The sequence below is a fragment of the Nannobrachium achirus genome (genome assembly GCF_963921795.1).
Source record: "Nannobrachium achirus genome assembly, chromosome: 21".
In the NCBI taxonomy this organism is placed as follows: domain Eukaryota; kingdom Metazoa; phylum Chordata; class Actinopteri; order Myctophiformes; family Myctophidae; genus Nannobrachium; species Nannobrachium achirus.
In genome coordinates, this window is record NC_137828.1 from 43,157,800 (window position 1) to 43,176,730 (window position 18,931).

Below are 18,931 nucleotides of genomic sequence, written 5' to 3' on the forward strand. Positions count from 1 at the left end.
AAAAGCTTGCATTTGTGAAAATAGAAACCTGACCCCCTGACATATTTACAGTACATAGTGTCATGTCATCTCTGTCTGTTAGAAACCTCCAAGCTGTTACTTTTCAGGATTCACATTCAAAAATAGCAAAAGCAGATCGACTAGCTCGAAAAGCGTTTTGAGCCTGCAGATCTGTTACCTTTGATGCTTTTGTGTTAAGCTGTACGATTAAGTAGGGCGTTTTTACGAAAGGACGCAAAAGGTTTTAAAGTACAATTTTAGATTGTAATAGAAAAGAAAAGGTGAGTGTTAAAATGTTTTCATTTACTTCGTTCTATTGTTTTAGCACGTTTAGCAATTTTAATTTCAGTGGGTGGGGTCATGCGTAGAAGTGGCTAAATATATATTTTTAGACACAATAAGCCGTCAATTTCTTTATTACTATTTACAGTAACACTACGAGCCCCATGAGTCACATCTGTCCATGAAAGATTGCATTGCATCTTGGGAAATTGAATTGAATTGGGAATAGGATTATTGTGTGTAAAAAGACATATTTACCCACTTGTACGCATGCAAGATATAGGAAGTTTGTTCTGACAGACACCCGTTGGTGTCAGGCGGGACATGCATGCACATGTCATACTTTTCACTTTTCATGCTGTTCAAAATAATTCAAGCATATGTTTTGAGAGTAGAGATGAGAAACGAGGAAAGAGGATTTAGGAAAAGGTGGAACAACACATCAGTCAGCTTTTAGCTTTTTTTACCATCTACTGTTGTTGTGTTGAACTCATTTCACAACTAAGTGATCAATACCTTGTTAGACCCTGACCTTGATAGGAACGGGGTCTTGCCAGGGGATCAATCAGACCGTGTATTGATCCCCGGTGCCCTCTCTCCACCACATCTACATGTTTATTATCCTCACATTACGAGTCAATTACAAAAAACCTGTTTGCTCTTTTGTGCTGGCGGTGTCATTCTAATTAAAGAATCCCACCCACTCTACTCCTCCCCCCCCCCCCCCCCCCTCCTTTGTAACCAAGGTGTAATTTGTTGAATAGCACCTGTGTTGCCCCAAAGCAATAGCTAATTATCAAGCGCATTCTAGCACAAAATTACCTGGTGTGGTGTGTGTGTGTGTGTGTGTGTGTGTGTGTGTGTGTGTGTGTGGTGTGTGTGTGTGTGTGTGTTGTGTGTGTGTGTGTGTGTGTGTGTGTGTGTGTGGGTGTGTGTGTGTGTGTGTGTGTACACACTGTGCTTCACCTACAGTACGTGGGGGGTGGTTTTATTTGGTGGTGTTCCCACTGGCTGCGTTGGCCTGCATGACACATGCTGAAGTGTTTGTGCAAAGTGAGAAGGTCAGTGTTTTGTGGTTGTAGTTATTTCCGCTTAATGCCGTTGCCGTCGACTTATTGCTCTCCTGCCAGCGCTGCGGCAGCCGTGCAACTGTTACGTGGTTTTGGAGGTGTTCCCCTGTTCCCCAGTACTCACCATGACATCATAGTCCCCCCAAAAACCTACATTTTTCACTTTGCTTGAAGCTGGTACCGTACAAGAAAAAGCCATGTTTCATTGACAGTAGCAATATAACATTGTTGTCGGGTGAAAACCCTGTACTGTAAGTCCAAAAACCGTTCGTGTGTCATTTTAAAAATGATTTAAAATAGTGAAAATAGCCAATTTGAATTTGAAACTTGGAGATACAAGGTTTTCTGACCGACAGTGAGGATAATCACATTTACAGTACATACAGTAGTTACATATCGTCTACAGTGCAATGTAGAAATACTCTGTTGCAAGTAAAAGTCTGGAATTCAACATTGACCTCTAAAAGTACAACGTACAAAAGTATTGGTAATTGGTATCATAATGGACTTAAAGGACTGGTTCACCTCTGGGACAACCAGATCTTATTGTATTGTTGTTTGGGACACGATCAACACAATCCTGAGTTATGTTTTGAGTTCAATCTGTGTTTTTAGATATTTTAGTATTCCAGCATGCTACAAAGCATCATATGATGCATTTTGCATCATATGATGCATTAAATGATGCAATATCATGCTACAAAGCATCATATGACCAGTTGTAGCATGCTGAAATACTAAATCTAAAAACACAGATTGAACTAAAAAACTCAGGATTGTGTTGATCGTGTCCCAAACTACAATAAAATAAGATCTGGTTGTCCCAGAGGTGAACCGGTCCTTTAAAGTACCAAAAGTAAAAGTACTCTTAATGCAGAATGTCTCATTTCACGTTTTCAAATGTATACAAATATTTTGAAAATAGCAGATCTACAAGCTCACAATGCATCGCATTGCAACGGCATGACATCACAGGTCATCTCACATTTTGGGTGACTGGGACCCGGCTATTATGAGTACCCTGATACAGAATGACTTTGACACAAGCAATCATATTAAATGATTAATGTTAATGGCGTTCTGGCAACAACTATAATACCTCCAGCACTAGAGTACAATATTGGCATACTTTACTATTTACTGGTGGTGGTGAAACGGGGGTCCCAAGGGTCTATCCTTGACCCACGCCCTCTATAAATAGCCATAAATAGCTGATCTACAAGCTCTCAACGTGAGCACGTATTCTGCTATTTTCGGAACCATGAGAATCTGTGCAAATCTTTGAATATATATTATTTTAAAGTGAACATTTTTAACTCAAATCTTTGCTTCTGGGGGGTCCCTGGAACAAAATATTTTGAGATGGGCGTTTGCGGTCAAATACATATAATTCTAGGGGTCCTTGACATTAAAAACTTTGAGCACCACAGATAAAGAAACATATGTTTTTCTTTTTTTCAGAAAACCATTAGGAGAAGTCATTTTTAGGTATTTTTCAGGTCTTAATGGGTTAAGTGGTTAAATTGTGTAATGTGTTTCACAGATGCATGGCAATGTGGGTGAAGAACATGTTGTTCTGTTTGCACTATAATACAGCTCCCACCGGATCCTACTTATGTCCAGTGGTTGAAAAAGTACTCACATATTTTACTTAAGTAGAAGCATCAATATTGCCATATAGAATTATACAAGTTACAAGTAAAAGTCCGGAATTCAAAATGTACTTGAGTAAAAGTATGAAAGTGTTGGCATCAAATGTTTGGAAATAGCAGATCTACAAGCCCACGACGCTTGTGAGCTTGTAGATCGGCTATTTTCAAATAGCCAAGGTATAAAATAAGGCTAAGTGGTTTGTGTATATTTTATAATATTATAATTTATATCTGCAAAGTAACTAGTACATTTTCAAATATGAAAACTCTGTGTGCCGGGGGCTATTAGGGGGAGGGGGCGGGGGTGTGAACGAAAGTGTGAATGCCACATTTCAGGGATTTGAACGAATCGTTCACGAGTCTCGCTAATTCGATTCGATTCTTAACACATCGACTGCCCACCAGGTGGCGCCAGTCATCCCCTCTGAGTGCCCCCATAGCACTTCCATAGAAGAATACGAGGCCCTGTTGCGTCAATGCATGCGTGATGACGTCACTTGGTCACATGAGCGCAGACAGGATGTTATTGTGTAACTTACTGTATGGGCTATTGTTGATCATAGCTGTTCACTGCCGATCAAAATTTGGACATTTTGCCGCACGCGGCCACAGTTTTAGCCATAAAACAAACATCGGAGATAAAGGGCTTTAAAGATGGGGAAATGCATTGGAGTATACGGAGAAAAACGGCCGCGCGATGCTCTCAGCGTCGACTCGAAGCGACTAGCGGCTAATGGGCTACATCCAGGCGTAGCCCCGACCTAACGGTGAGATATAAAGTTATACTGTAATTACAGTAAACGCGTCCAACGCGTCGTGGGCCTCCAGCGACATCAAAGAAATTGTCGCATAGACACCTCGTGGGCACCCGCTGTGTTAAGAACGAATCACTCATGAACGACACATCACTACAAACAGACCAGGCTCTGGGGAGGGTGGCCGAGAGTTCTATAAATATGTGTGCTCACGACCCTTAGACCGTAGCAGTCTAAGTTACTGTAAGCTCAGATGACCTTAACCCTCTGGAGTGTGTGTGTGTGTGTGTGTGTGTGTGTGTGTGTGTGTGTGTGTGGGGGGGGGGCTGACTCAGCGTTTTTTCAAAACACTATACTCATGCTGTAAAAGGGAGGGCACGGCAAAACTGAAAAGTACTATGTGTGTATGCTGATAATGGACTCCTTGATATCGATGTCCATTAAAAAGGTATTCTCTACCCCCCCTCCACACACACACACACACACACACACACACACACACACACACACACACACACACACACACACACACACACACACACACACACACACACACATACACACACACGATTGGACGTGCACACGCATGCAAGAGCGGCTAACACCCGATCCTTCTAGTGTCCCACAGGGGAGAGTCCGAGGCACGCAGCACTTAGCATTGATTATTAATGAAGGGTTCAAGCGAGCAGGGAGGGGTGAGGTCAGCATTAAGGTTACTGCAGGTTCGTGGGTTCTCCTTCCTTTTCCCAGAAACCACGCTGTCCGATGGACATAATGCAGAGAAATATGGTGTGTGGGCGCGAGCGTGTGTGTGTGTGTGTGTGTGTGTGTGTGTGTGTGTGTGTGTGTGTGTGTGTGTGTGTGTGTGTGCGTGCGTATCATGCATCCTCAGTGAGAATGTACAGACATTCCATGTTCCATCTCTGTGATACCCCAAATGTTTGAGCGGTGCTCCTGGAAGGAGCTAAGCTCCAACATCGGGCTTTGTCTGTTTGTCCAAAGTTTGTTGTACGCCCAAGGTCCCATTGGCCACATCTGGCCTACATCTGGTCTACATCTTTGCGCAAAGCACCCAAAGTTTGTTGTATGCTCAGGGTCACATTGTATAAAAGAGAACTGCTCTTTCCCAAATCCCTTTGTATGTAAGTATGCCTTGCCGAGCCATGTGGTCATAGGGCAGGAGCCTATCTCCTGTTTCTTTATTGTGAGGCAGCTTGATGTACAGTATACCTGGACATGACGCTATGTGATACGGGACATTATCATTGACCGTGTTGTGATCGAATCATAGCTGAAGTAGGTTGACTAGGGGGGTCATGGAAATGATTTCAACAACCACGAAATGAAAAAAGACCAGAAAGAGGCAAAAATTGTGAAAATAGCTGATCTTAGGGTGACCATATTCTGAAAATCCAAAAAGAGGACACTCTACCCGGCATATATATATATACAGTACACCGTATATATATGTTACAGTATGTTTGGGTAACTCAGGACGTTCATTGTAAGAGCGCTTGTTTTGTCGTTCACCACACACCAATCACCACCAGATGGCGACGACAGCCATTCACTAGTGAAGGCGCTGACGTCACTCGTTTGCGACTCTCTTTCTTTATTTACTAGCCTAGCCTAGCCTAGCCTAGCCTAGCCTAGTCTAGCCTAGCTTGCCCAGGCCTTACGGCCTGGGCATAAATATAACGATTGCATTCACCACGGCTTCGTAACTCGCGCGGCCCTGGCCCGCTCTTCGCGGCCACTCGCGCCTGCGGCGCTCGGGGGCGAAGAGCAGGACCAAGGTCTGCTGGCCTTCGCGCCGCTTGCAATGTCGTGGACAATCGAGCGGCTCCGCCTGGAGGACGTTGTTGTGGCGACCGCTTGTTCCACCCCGTGCAGCACGGCGAGTGCTCCGTTTCTCGACCGTACTGTTTCTCTAACAAACCGTGACATATATATATATATATATATATATATATATATATATTCTTTTTTTTCACCCCAAAATAATTTATATTACTAGTTTACAGCTCAATTATGTTATTAGTTATGTATTCATTTTTGAGGGGGTTCCCTTTACAAATCTATTAATAGGCTAGAGAGATCCACTGATAAAGTATGCCTTTTGACTCCTGTATGAACGTTCAGCTTTGTAACAAAATAAAAGAGAGGTAGCCCATTATTCAAACCGCCGTTCTGCTTTACAAGGTTGTACAAAAGATTCTGTCAATTTAGTTAGCAGAAGAGCTCTCACCTCGCACAGACTGTAATTGTAGGCTACTTTGCAGTGTTGATATGGGCTTGAAGCAGAAGAACTTTTATTTGTAAATGCCTAAATGGACACAGAAGAGTACCAGCTTTGCTGACAGAACGCTCTGCTTCTCATTGTTGGTCACTGGCACTTTTTGTGCATTTCATCAGTGAAACAGCATTATTTGCGTTTGCAGTTCGTTCGTTTGGCTTGAGCAGCGCGAGCTGCTGCTGCCGAGCTCGCGCTGCTCTGCCTCTGATCTGAAAGCGAGACAGCTGAGGGAGGGAGGGATCGCAGCGCAGGCAGAGAGTAGTATGAATAATACACGTTCCGGGGTTAGGGGTGGAAACCCACCTCTCACAGTGTGTTTCCAAACGAACCATCGTGCATTGTAAATGCCCGTGCTTTAACTGTGATATGCGCGAAACCCCGGACATTTGAAGGAATTTATAAAAACCCCCCGGACAGGCCGGACAGCCCCCTAAAAGAGGACATGTCCGGGCAAAAGAGGACGTATGGTCACCCTAGCTGATCTACAAGATCACACCATTAGAACAATCCAACCCTTCATGTTGAGTACCAAGCAGGCATTGGGTCCCATTTTTTGTCTTTGGAATTATGGCCCAGCCAGGGATCGAACCCCAACCTCCCAGTCTCAGGGCGAATACTCTCTAACCACAAGGCCACTGAGTTTGTGAACTAAATCATTTGCAATAGTGGTGGAAAAACTCATTCAAGCTCTCTTCCACACTAGACGGTTAAGGACCCATTGACCTATATACTGTAGACCAATATTATCATCTTTTCTGTGGTCCGTATAATGACTTCGGGACTTCAGGGTTGCCCAAAAAGCTTACCCAAAGCTTTTCAGAGTCTCTTGTACGTTCTTCAATCTTATTCTTAAAAAGAGGTTTCTTGGCGCGTGTGTGTGTGTGTGTGTGTGTGTGTGTGTGTGTGTGCGTGCGCGCGCGTGCGTGCGTGTGTGTTTGTGCGTGTATTTGATGAATTTTGAACAAATTTAAAGATCCATGGGATCCAATGTAGTATAATGATTTATAATGTAGTATAACGATTTATACTACGTTGTGAGCTTGGAGGTCGGCTATTTTCGATGCTTGATTTCTACACAGAGAGGGCAATTCCTTCAACATAATGATTTGTTTGTTGGTATGAGAAACGGCACATCATGTCTGTGTCTGTCCACGTACGCTTTTTTACAGTCTATATGGGTTTGCCGCTCTGACATCATGCTCTGACATCACTGTGATGTCAGGAGAACAGAATCCCTTTTATGCCCATATATGGAGATCCCTGATGTCATCAATATTAAGCCCATATCTAACAGTACTTCATATCGGAATGCCCATATATGGAGGCCATATCGGCCACATACCACACTAACAGAATCCATATGGCCAAGACGGCCCATATCTGTGTGGCTGGTTCTACAGACAGGGATCTGGGCGAGGTCGCTTGTCGCCCTTAGGCGTCTTACTGGTATAATGTGCATAAAGCCTTGTCTACTTTGGGTAAGGGCTCGAACACACTGTACGATTTTGCGTGGTCGGCGAGTCATCAGATCATTCGAGTATTTCACACTGCACAAGTGACTTTCTTGAAATCGGCTTGTTGTGGTTTTCGCCGACAAGATTGACCACCGACAGATCACCGACAAGGGGTCACACACTGCCAGATATTTCACCAGGATGCATCCCCGATACATAGCCAATATTACATTTGTTTTTATTCTAATTGTGCACAAGCGGGCGCTAATGATTTTCCTCTCTCGCTGCATGCGTGCGTTCGTGCGTGCGACACACACACACGCACACGCACGCACGCACGCACGCACACACGCACACACACACACACACACACACACACACACACACACACACACACACACACACACACAGAGCGTACTCCGCACCTGTTCAATGTTTTCATAATAACACCAGCCATGCTGCTGCGTGGTTTTATCAACATATTGTGAGATGCGTTGGTTTTATATTGCTATGAAACAGCATCTGTATTGTTATGATGAAAGTCATGAAGCAGACTATTATTTAACAACAATATTACTATTATTATGGACCGCTGGACCACTGCATAATAATGCCCTCTCCAGTCTCCAGCTCTCCTCAGGTTAAATTCTTCAACCCTCAGCCCCTGCTCTCTCTCTCCCTTCCTTTCTCTCTCCGCTCCGCGCGTCTCCATTTGACACAGAGAGCGAGAGAGACAGAGAGACAGACAGACAGAGCGAGAGCGGCGAGCGCGCACTAGTCTAGGAATGCGCTGCGAGTGAAAGAGCCAAATATCAAAGCTGCTAGATATCTAGAAACGCTCGGGAAGATGTCGGCGAGCGCTGGAATCGCGCATGGATCTTCTCGCAGTGCTTTTCACACACAGCGAGTAAAACCCCAGGGAGCAAAGCCCAATCTTGCGGCAGATCAGCGTTTTTTTTCGGCGAGCGCCAAAATTGGTCGGCGACAGCATAATCGGCTCAAAAAGTCGGGTAGTGTTTTCGAGCCCTAAAGTGTCAGCAAAAACAAAACAAAAAAAAAAACTTCATAACTATTACACATTTCCACTGTCATTTGGAGTGTGTGTGCCAAAGCAGTGCTGTGGTGCTGAAAACAAACAAAACTAGAAGCAGTGCTCTTCCGAGCACAGGTCTCCACCAGGCCGTGCATCCTGGTGGTGCTACTGTATAATAGGCCAATGTAAAAAGGGTGGCATATGTTCTTCACCTTAGAGACCTTTCATGGCAATCGGACGCTGCATGCATGATTTGAAGCATTGTGTTCCAAAAAATGTATTTTGCTAAAGTCTACCTGCTGGTGGCGCTATAACAGGCCAATGTGAAAAGGGTAGCATTTGTTCCTTGACATAGCATTTTGTTCAAAAACGGAGTAATCCTGCAAACTTTGGAAGCTAATATTAGCCAATCAGGATGGAATATGAAATATCAGACGGATCAGACTTGATCACATGACTATAGAGATACTGTGTACTGATTTGTGTTATTTTTGGAGAAAATCTGAAGGAGAAATATCCAAAAATGTGTTTTACATAAGTCGGCCCAAAGGTGGCGCTATAAAAGGCTGATGTGAAAAATGCAGGGCAAAGGTTTATCCTTGGCCTCTAGGGAGTGCGCTTACAAAGTTTGAAACTGATCGGTGGAGAAAACCACAAATCGGCCTGTTATAGCGCCACCATGAGGCTGATTTCAAAAATTTGAAGTGGCATTTCTTCCTCGACCTAGTGGAAACGTGTGTGCGCGATTTCATGATAATTGCACTTTGCGTTTGGAATTTGAGGCATTTTGTTCAAAACGGCTCAATCCTACAAACTTTGGAAGCCAATCTTAGCCAATCAGGATGGAATATGCAAAATCGGACACATCCGTGTTGATCACATGACTGTCGAGATAATGCCTACCGATTTGTAGGATTTTTGGACAAAATCTGTAAGAGTAGTGCACAGAAATGTGTTTTGCGGACATCGGCCACTAGGTGGCGCTAGAAAAGGCCCATTTGAAAAATTTAGGGCAGAGGTTCTAGATTGGCATCCAGGGAATGTGTGTGCTCACTTTGCCAGCGACCGGGCCAACGGCGACTGAGATTAGGTGCACACAAACTGCGAGGACACACGGACGCACGCACGCACGCACGGACGGACACACGGACGGACGAAGGGGAAAACATACTCTCCCCCATGCCTTCGGCTGGTGGAGACAATTAATGATCACTTTTTCCCCTCCATCTCCCTACAAACAACAGGGGCAGCCAGGGTAATGTTAAATCCATGTGTGATAGAGACTCTGTTGCTTAGTGTGCAGCGCATCTAAAAGGGTGTAATGAACCATGTTTTCCCAATGGCGTATGTTTTTTTCTCTACTGTACCGTGGTGCTCCTGCTCCATCCCAGTGGAGAGCGTTCTTTTTTATTGTTCCGTGCTCCATCCATCCCAGTGGAGACCGTTCTGCGTCAGCTAGTTGTTCAGAGCCTGTCTGGCATACTGCTGCACGGCACACTTGATCTGCAACCTCACTTCTATATAGACATAAACACAATAAAATAAATGTACTGTGTATCCTCGCTGTGTTGGGCGCAAACTTTCTGCTTTTTCCAACTTATTTCAACTACATCAAAAATATTATATTATATATTATATATATTATAATATCCAAAACGTTTTGGGTCTGAGAGGCTAAATGTCATCAAATGGTGGTATGTGGCTCAAATGCAGAATAAATAATGGACTTTGATATGGAAAGGGTTGAAAACCACTGCTGTAGATATATCCTACATCAGCAGTAACTATTATATCTACAGGTATATACAGTATATCTGTGTATATTTATCCTAGTCTATGGTCATTTACTACACAACATTTTACACTTTATTACTGACTGATAAAGTACTAATCATGGAAAAACATTACCATACGTATTATATTTTGTACTATATAGGATATTCCGGCAGAGAGTATCGCACCAACATTGCACTGTATACTGTACACATACTGTATGGGACAAATAATGTATTTGAATCTTTGAATGCATCCCATCCCTGCAATCCCATCCCTGCATAAAAACTAGATACTCCACTGAACCACACAACAACACACAGTCTACAGTACAAACACAGTACTAGCGGCAGTGGCTCACGAGTGGCCGCTTGGGGAAATAGAAGGTTCCCAGTTCGATTCCGGGCTCCCCCAGAGTTGTTGAGCAGGTTGGTGACTTGTATGGTTTCCTACGCCATGCACGGTGTATGAATGTGTGTGTTGTGTGTGTGTCATTGGGTGAATGTAATGCATGATCATTGTAAAGTGCCTTGGAGAAAGTCGTTATAGAATTGCATCTTTTACCATTTACACTACAGTATAGTCACAGTGGCTTTGATGGAAAAAACAACATGGAAATACAGTTGTGTATAGTTGTTGGCCAGTTGATGATGCTTAAAGCAGATGAGGATATGGGCCACCCTGTGTCCTGTGGGGGGCCGTCCCTGTCCCTGAACTGAACCTACAGTAGCAAGTAGAAAAATATCCTCATGTCTTCAAGCCGAGCCTGCGGGAACATATTAATGCCTCAGCTAATCCGATTAGCATTAACTATCCCACAGGGGAAATCGCTGCACATCTGCAATGGGCAGATAATTACGTTGCCTCACATGTTGGTTCTTGGTTGTTTATTTCTTTTATCATGGGGGTATTTTTTTATTTTTATCTCCACAATGTTTTGAAAGACTGCCAGGGTTTGGTCTGCCCAGCAGGCTTGTTGGGCTTCCATTTCAGCACAAGATCTTTATGTAAACATGGATGAGCTGCTTTGTCTCATTGACAAATCTCTCAAACAACCAGCTATCAAGCTAGCTCAAACAGACTTTTCCTGAGTACTGAGGTCCTGTGGTTGTTTTGTGGCATCAAACAGGACACTATCTTTGCTGTATAGTGCACACTAATCTCTCAAGGCACATTCTGCTGTTTGCAGTACCACTGCCCTAAACATGTAGTTATGTTTTTAGCAGGAATAAGAAGCACCCGGGAGGAAGTGGACTATGAAAGGGGAGGAGCCAAACCAAGTTGCTGTTTCCACACTAAAAAAGGAGGTGGTGCCCCCAGAGGCAAAAAGAAAACTAATGGGTCCCTAAATTGAGTGCACACTAATAGTAGTGGTACTAGTTTTACTCCACTATTTATTCCATCTTTGCAATGACCTGCATCTTTCTTTCTCAGTATTTCATTGTGGCCATTAAACCTCATATCACTCTGATTCAATATAACAAGTAAGACGCCTTAAGGGCAAGAAGCGACCGCAGTGCGCAGGGAAACAACAGAATAAAAAAAATAGTCACTGTAAACATACACATACACAGAGACTAGGGCTGTATTGACTCAGGTGTGTGTTTGTGTCGTTACAGGCAAGCATTACAGACAGTGTGACAGGCAAGAGTAACAGGCAGTGTGACAGCGTGACACAATTGCTGCAGGTTTTCACACTAACTGCTCCCTGCGGTCGCAATTACCATATCCTACCATGCCTTATTGCTATACACAATGATAATGCTTTAATTACTATTTTCAGTGGAAAACATACCACGGTGCCTTCATGCCTGAACCCTAGACATCTGTTTGAACCAGTAAGCAGAGAGGCAGTTAGACTTTGCACAGCTTTGCACACTGTGCTCATTAAAAATGTGTTTCTCTGACACATTGTGTACTCCCCATGGTGAGCCCCTGAGACAAGACAGACTTGTCCTCTGCTGTCCACAGCCGGTCTGTCTGGTGACCTCTATTGGAATAACTCTTTCTTCTCTACTCTCAGAGAGAGAGAGAGAGAGAGAGAGAGAGAGAGAGAGAGAGAAACAATACAAGTTTCAGTACGAGTTCAACTTGAGTAATTGAGTTCCTCAATAGGATGCTTTTCCGGAAATTCGATTACCAAAATAAGTGCAATCCCCAAAAGAGTAAAATGTACCACAACTCCATTTTCTTATATAAAAATCTAAATGATAACTACATGCGCAAAAGACACTTGTCACGTCATATACTAAAATGTCACAAATGTATTATTCACACATTCTGATCATTGCATAAAACCTGAAACTCACAAGTAAAACACTGGACAGATTGTCTAGCTGTCAATGTAAAACAAACAAAAACAATAGTTATAAAATCATGGACACACAGACAAAAGAAAGAAAAAAAATATATATGTTCATTACATTTTCATCTATAGCCTTATTTTTTGTTTGTTTGTTGTATTGTATTATCAATCCCACAGTGGACTGGTTCAGCTGAGGTTACACTAGTCAAACTACTTCAGCCACGCTCACGCTGTGATTTACTATATGGTCAATGCTCATCTCATAGAACATTCATCCTTTTCCTGCCTCCTCCCCTGAACCCGTGTCTCCCTCACTATACCACGCACTCCCACACCTCTTGCACGACCCCGAATGACACCTGCTTCTTGTTCCATTTTCTACGTACGTAGAAAGAAACAGTGCACTGTAAGCCTTAGCATTTGTGTAATGTACGTTTGTGAGTATTGTGTTCACAATTTGCATCTCTGGGATAGAATAGACATCATGTGTGTTCTCTGTTACCCGTGATGATCAACCATCATGCTATTGCTGGCCTCATCTTTTGTACAAACACAATGCTCATTGTACATAAAATAGTATTTAGATTTTACCCAATGAGCAACTTGGTCAATGCAAAAGGGAAATGTGGCATTTGACTGGAATGTGGCAGAAATGCTATGAGAAATGCATTTAGTATTATGCATTCTGTGTGAACACAGGTGCCAATTGCCTTGGCACCTGGTGTGGAGTTTTGAGGTGAGAGTTTCAAGCAATTGAGAACAACTATAATCAAAGGATAAGGAAAGCTAAAAAAAATAATAAAATGGTATGATATAACTGGAATGAATTGGAGGACGCATGAGCTTGTGACTGGAGGATGAGCAAGATCAGCCTGTGTCTCCGTGCATACCTGCGTGCGTGCCTGCTTGCACATGTGTGTACGTGCGTGCGTGTGTTCATGTTTGTCTGCCTGTCCTTTTTACATATCTCAAGAATTGTTCATTTTGATCCACTTCACACTTGCTGGGTGTACAGCATAGCAGAGGAGGACCCAAGGGGGTCCCAAGGGTCCATTTCATTGTCGAGTGTGAAGTTGATTGGATGAGCGATTCTCGAGAATACAGCAAGCAGCCATACCACAATTCTGTATACAGTATACTGCAAGCAGCTCTTCCAAGGGCCAAGCAATCAGCCTGCTGCCATGCCTTTGTGCACTGCCAATCATTATGCCCTGTGCTGCGAGGCGTTGTGAGCTTGTAATATCTGCCAAGATCCCTGGACAAACTGTGGTAACTCTGAGAGTGGACAAATGGCCCTGAAAGGATTTAGCTGGCAAATTGTCTGATCGATGACGCCAGTATGTATACTTCGAGTATAATCTTTATTTCTAGTCTATTTGTCTGTTCAAAAACAACAGTAAAAAAAACACATAACCATAAAGTACAAAACAACATATCACCAAGACGATACAAGAGGTCCCCACTACACGCGGAAAACCATCCTATCGACGGGGCAGTTTGGACAAAACTCCCCAAACATAACTCCACTAAAATTAACCTTTTCCTAAGGTTCTGTATCTTCGCCCCGATGGCATGAAGTCGAAGTACCGATACCGGGGTGATCAGTGTCTTTGTCATTGAAAGTATTACGTTTGTGATGGCTTCATTGTTCATATCAGAAAGTATGGGTGTGGGAAGTCTGTGGGATACTGTACGTACATACTGTAGCTGAAGCTGCACAAATCCAGACATCCGTATGGTACGTGCTAAACTGAAGGATTTGGAGCCACCAACAGACGACATTTTAATCAGGATGACTTCACACTGTTTTGAGAGTGTTTAATGTCCCATGACGCCCAGAGAACACATTTACCATGCAGATGGAAGCACACAGCAAGGGTGTAGATGAAAAACACAACTCAAGATGAAAAATCCTTCATTCATTCAAACCTTTATTTATTCTCGAAAGGACATAGAGGTTGCCCTCATTTGCAGTGTCGTCGAGATACATCACGATCGCATGTACGATTTCATTTTCACTTCGATATTCACATCAATGTGTGATGCAACACATTTTAAAAACAGTTGCAGATTTTAATTTGTCCGTATGGGAGAACTGATTTTTGATTTAAGCTGTAGGTTATTCATTCCAAGGGGTTGGGGCACTAAAACAAAAGGCTGTTTTTCCCAGTTCAGTCTTCATTTGGGGACCTTTAGCGTGAGCCAGTTGTTGTTGCGTGTCCCATATGTTCCGTGAAATGTGTTTTCCCGATGGTTTCATTTGACTTCTGCATGAGAGACATGACATGCGATGCCATGTGTTCCACTCTCATGCCATGTTCCTCCTCTCCTCTCCCAGGTTGTTCTCATACATTATTACATGGCTTGGTTGAATGCTTGATTCTGATTGGTCAATCGCAGTGTGTTATTTCTTGATAACAGGCCGTTCCGTTCTATACAGACCGATGTCTAATAGAAAAGCTCAGAGCACCTGCTGCACTGCGTGAATTTTGTGCCGTATCTAACATGAAAGACTTGTAAACAAACACACAGTGTCATTTACAACTAAACGTTGCTCTCAAAAATGTTTAAAAAAATATTTGAAGTGAGAAATAGACAATGCAGTAACCGGAAATTGATTATATTTGACCAACACTTCCTTGTTTTCCAAGGTGACCGACGCTGACCGTGTTGCACTAGGGGGACACCCATAGCGCAACACTTTTACTGTAAGCAAGCCAGGAAATACTTTGTTTTGTTTTGAGTTTTGTCAAATTATACATTTTATTGATAGCCGTGTAATAAGAAATAAAAATCCCTTCAGGCTGATAACCCCTTCCGCTTTGCGTCGGGGGTTATCAGCCTGTCGGGATTTTTATTTCTCGATAACGACCGCTGAGCCAGACGTTATCCCTTACGTATCATGTTCCTCCTGTCCTCTCCCAGGTGGTGATCCTCTACTTCCAGCCCAGTGTGTTCCGTTGTATCCTGCTGAGATGGGTCCGGCTGTTGGGCTTTGCTACCGTATACGGGACGGTTACTCTCAAGTTATATAGGTAATGACATATAAACACACACACACACACACACACACACACACACACACACACACAATATTTAAAAGATTTGAGTTCAAAATGTTCCTTTAAAAAATATAGGCCTATACGGTATATGGTATGCTAATTTAGCTTTGGACGCCCTGGTACACACGCACCATCCATGCATGCATGCACGCATAGTACACACGTGTGCCTTGCACATGCACATGGGGACCCATGGATTAGACTTCATGTGATCTCCTTAAAATGCAATTACAGTCTATCATACACCTAATTCCCATGAGGGTGAGATCATTATGAATAGCCGATAATGAGATGGAGATGGGGGGTGGGGGTCTGCTGTATTAACCACTTTGAACTGCATCCCTATTTTGGGCATGTCATTATAGGCAAAAATATAAATGTAAAATTAAATTAAAGATTTATTTTTTTCAAGAACAGCGTGAGGGCTTGAAGCGTATGTGAAATTCTCCGCTTTCCATTGATTGTAATTATTTCATTGAAAACAATATGTTTAATCAATCTATACTTAATATAGTTAATTAAGCGTCAATCAATGAAAAGCTGTCCTGTAAAATTTTGAAAATGTCACTTACTGTACACCCAATATAGCATATCAACGAGGTTGTCATCTTGTAGATCGGCTGAGCAGAAAAGTCTGAAATCACTGCCAAACCAGGTGATATACATTATGGATATATGAAGCATCAACTGATGGTGAAAAAGTGCTAATATCATAAAACAACAGAGACACATAACTGTACTGTACCTGACCACATCACTGGGGTGGTTTGTTTATTTCTGGAACACAGTTCTAATATGACGTGATATGGGACAACAAATAACACCGTTAACCAGGGGTAGTGGGATTGACGTCAGGGACTTCGGTACCCTTATTACTTGCGGCAGCAGAGTGCGCAAGTACTGCGTTCGTGGCGTATCTGTTTGTGTTTAATAGCCAATCAGGGACCAGTATTCTTGGTGACGTCACCAACAACAAGCGCGACCTGATATAATAAGGCGAGCTCTGCTGGTGCACATGTAGGCCATACATGGCCACAAGTGCACTAGGCGCAAGTTGGCACCTCGACCTCGTCTGGTTTTAGCTGTTGTGATGAATTACTGTATATTACATAAGTGCTTAAAGGAATAAAGCAGCGTGTGCTTTCATGTGTGCATCTGTGAGGTCTGTTCATGACGAGCGGGTCTGTCAGAAGAGAAAGGCATAGTGAAGATGCTGATTAAGAAGCTGTGGTCGTACATGCGTGTGGGAGCTGCATGAACCCACAAGAGGTGAAAATCTACATATTGCAGAATATACTTCTGATACAGCCTCATTAGTGGGAAAAGCAGTGTACAACAGAGTGTGGAAGAGCCCCCGTATCTCCCAACCGATGCTTCATCTGCAATTAAGAAGCCACGCTATGAAGAATAGGTCTATACTAGGGATATCGTCCGGCCTGCCAATATTATCGGCCAATATTAACATAAAAATGTTATATTGGAAAATATCTGTATCGTTTTTTGTAAAAAAAAGTGAGCTTGCTTAAAGAGGTGGGTTAGGGTAGGGTGGTTCTGTTTTGTATGTGTCTATGAAGTTAACATTATTCTAATAGGCCACCGGGTGGGGTTATAATGTGCAGATTTGTCTTCCCTGTGTATTTGTGTTTACTTCCTGAAAGCTGAAAGCCTCTTAGGCCCTGTCGAAAAACACAGATTAAATGACATCATATACTCATCCCCTCCCCTTTTCCCATTCACCCAACACTGTGGGTGTGGCTAACTTCAGCTGGGTCACCACCCACCTGACAACCAGGCATACCCATTAACATATAAAGGTGGATGCCTCCTCCGGTGTGGGGCGTTGGTAAAAGAGGACTGGCAAGCCTCCCTATAACTCTATGCAAGCCTCCGGAATTCTGAAGGACGCTTCCTTGTGCGTTGCAAGGAAGTTATTTTAGAAGGAATGGAAACACGTGACCACTGGGCATGCATCATGAAGCTCAGCATGGGTGCCAGAACTCGCACCGGAAGTACGATAAAATACATGTCAGTGAAGCGACCGCAGTTTTCCCAGTGACCCTGAGCGCAACGGTGGGGGCCGATGGGCAATAGGCTTCCCACACTCCTGCGCCCAATCAGATGCAAGACTGGCGGGACTCCCTCTTTCCCAATGCAGGGGGCAGAGTGCCTTCCACAGTTACGCACTTCCGCCAGTCTTGTTTTACCAGTCGCGCCAATGAACTGCAGCGGCGGAGGAGGTATCTTGCTTTTTATCTGTGGGCATACCTAATGAACTTGTGGGTGCGATCACATAAAAATGCAATTTTAACTCTTTCTTTACACTTTTCTTTGAAGAATTCTTCCTCCTAGTATAATCATAATACCTGATCATCATGTTTTAGGGGGGAAAAAATCATGGCACTGCATCTTTTAGGGCTTTTGGTCTCCAGTTCAAATATGATTATTTTGGGAGGTCAATCGTGGCCCGAAAAGGTTATACTTGTTGTATATGACACACAATATAGTAAATAAAGTACATGGTAAATAAAATCCTAAAATATCACACTTTTCCCTGGCTGAAAAGTCATTTTGGGGGTGAACTACTCCTTTAAGCCCCATTTCTAAAATAGCGGAAACAGTGGATCTACTCGATCAACGGCATTGAGATCCTGTAGCTACACTATTTTCGCTATTAGATTAGTTTGGGGGCGAAAAGAGCAAATGTTTGAAGATGGTTGCATTAAACAATAAAACACTTGGATGTTTTGCATGATGCATGTACAGTAGATGGACGGCCATCGATTACAATGAAATCAGATCAATCCACAAAAACTGGGGACAATAGGATATGCATAAATGAGATGAATTTGAGGTTAAATGTGAACACTAGGGGGTGGCAAATTGGCAATTGCCATCCCCTGATGCCCCCAAATAACGCCCCTGCGTCCAACCCACAGGGTGCTGAAGGTGTTCCTGTCCCGCTCGGCCCAGAGGATCCCCTACATGACCAGCTGGCGTGTGCTGCGCCTGCTGCTCATCATCCTGCTGATGGTGGTGTGGTTCCTGGTGGCCTGGACCTCCGCCGTGTGCCAGAGCGCCGACCGGAAGCTGGCGCTCATCGACGTGGGCTACACGCCCGACGGCCTGCAGTTCAGCATGTGCCTGCTGGACCGCTGGGACTACATGATGGCCGTCGGTAAGCGCTGCGCTTCACGGCTATGCCTCTTCTGTGTGGACAAGTTAGAACAGAGGTTCTCAACCTGTGGGTCA

At 43.5% G+C, this 18,931-nt stretch overlaps 1 protein-coding gene across 1 annotated transcript in view; it reads left to right on the plus strand.

Moving 5' to 3' along the window:
- gpr158a (G protein-coupled receptor 158a) overlaps nucleotides 1-18,931 on the plus strand; it is a gene marked incomplete at both ends in the record, with an annotated part of 134,254 nt that overhangs the window by 97,085 nt on the left and 18,238 nt on the right. The window contains 2 exons of the mRNA XM_080752296.1: nucleotides 15,546-15,655; nucleotides 18,619-18,857. Coding sequence (XP_080608422.1) covers nucleotides 15,546-15,655; nucleotides 18,619-18,857 — 349 coding nt within the window. The remainder of the gene's footprint in view (nucleotides 1-15,545; nucleotides 15,656-18,618; nucleotides 18,858-18,931) is intronic.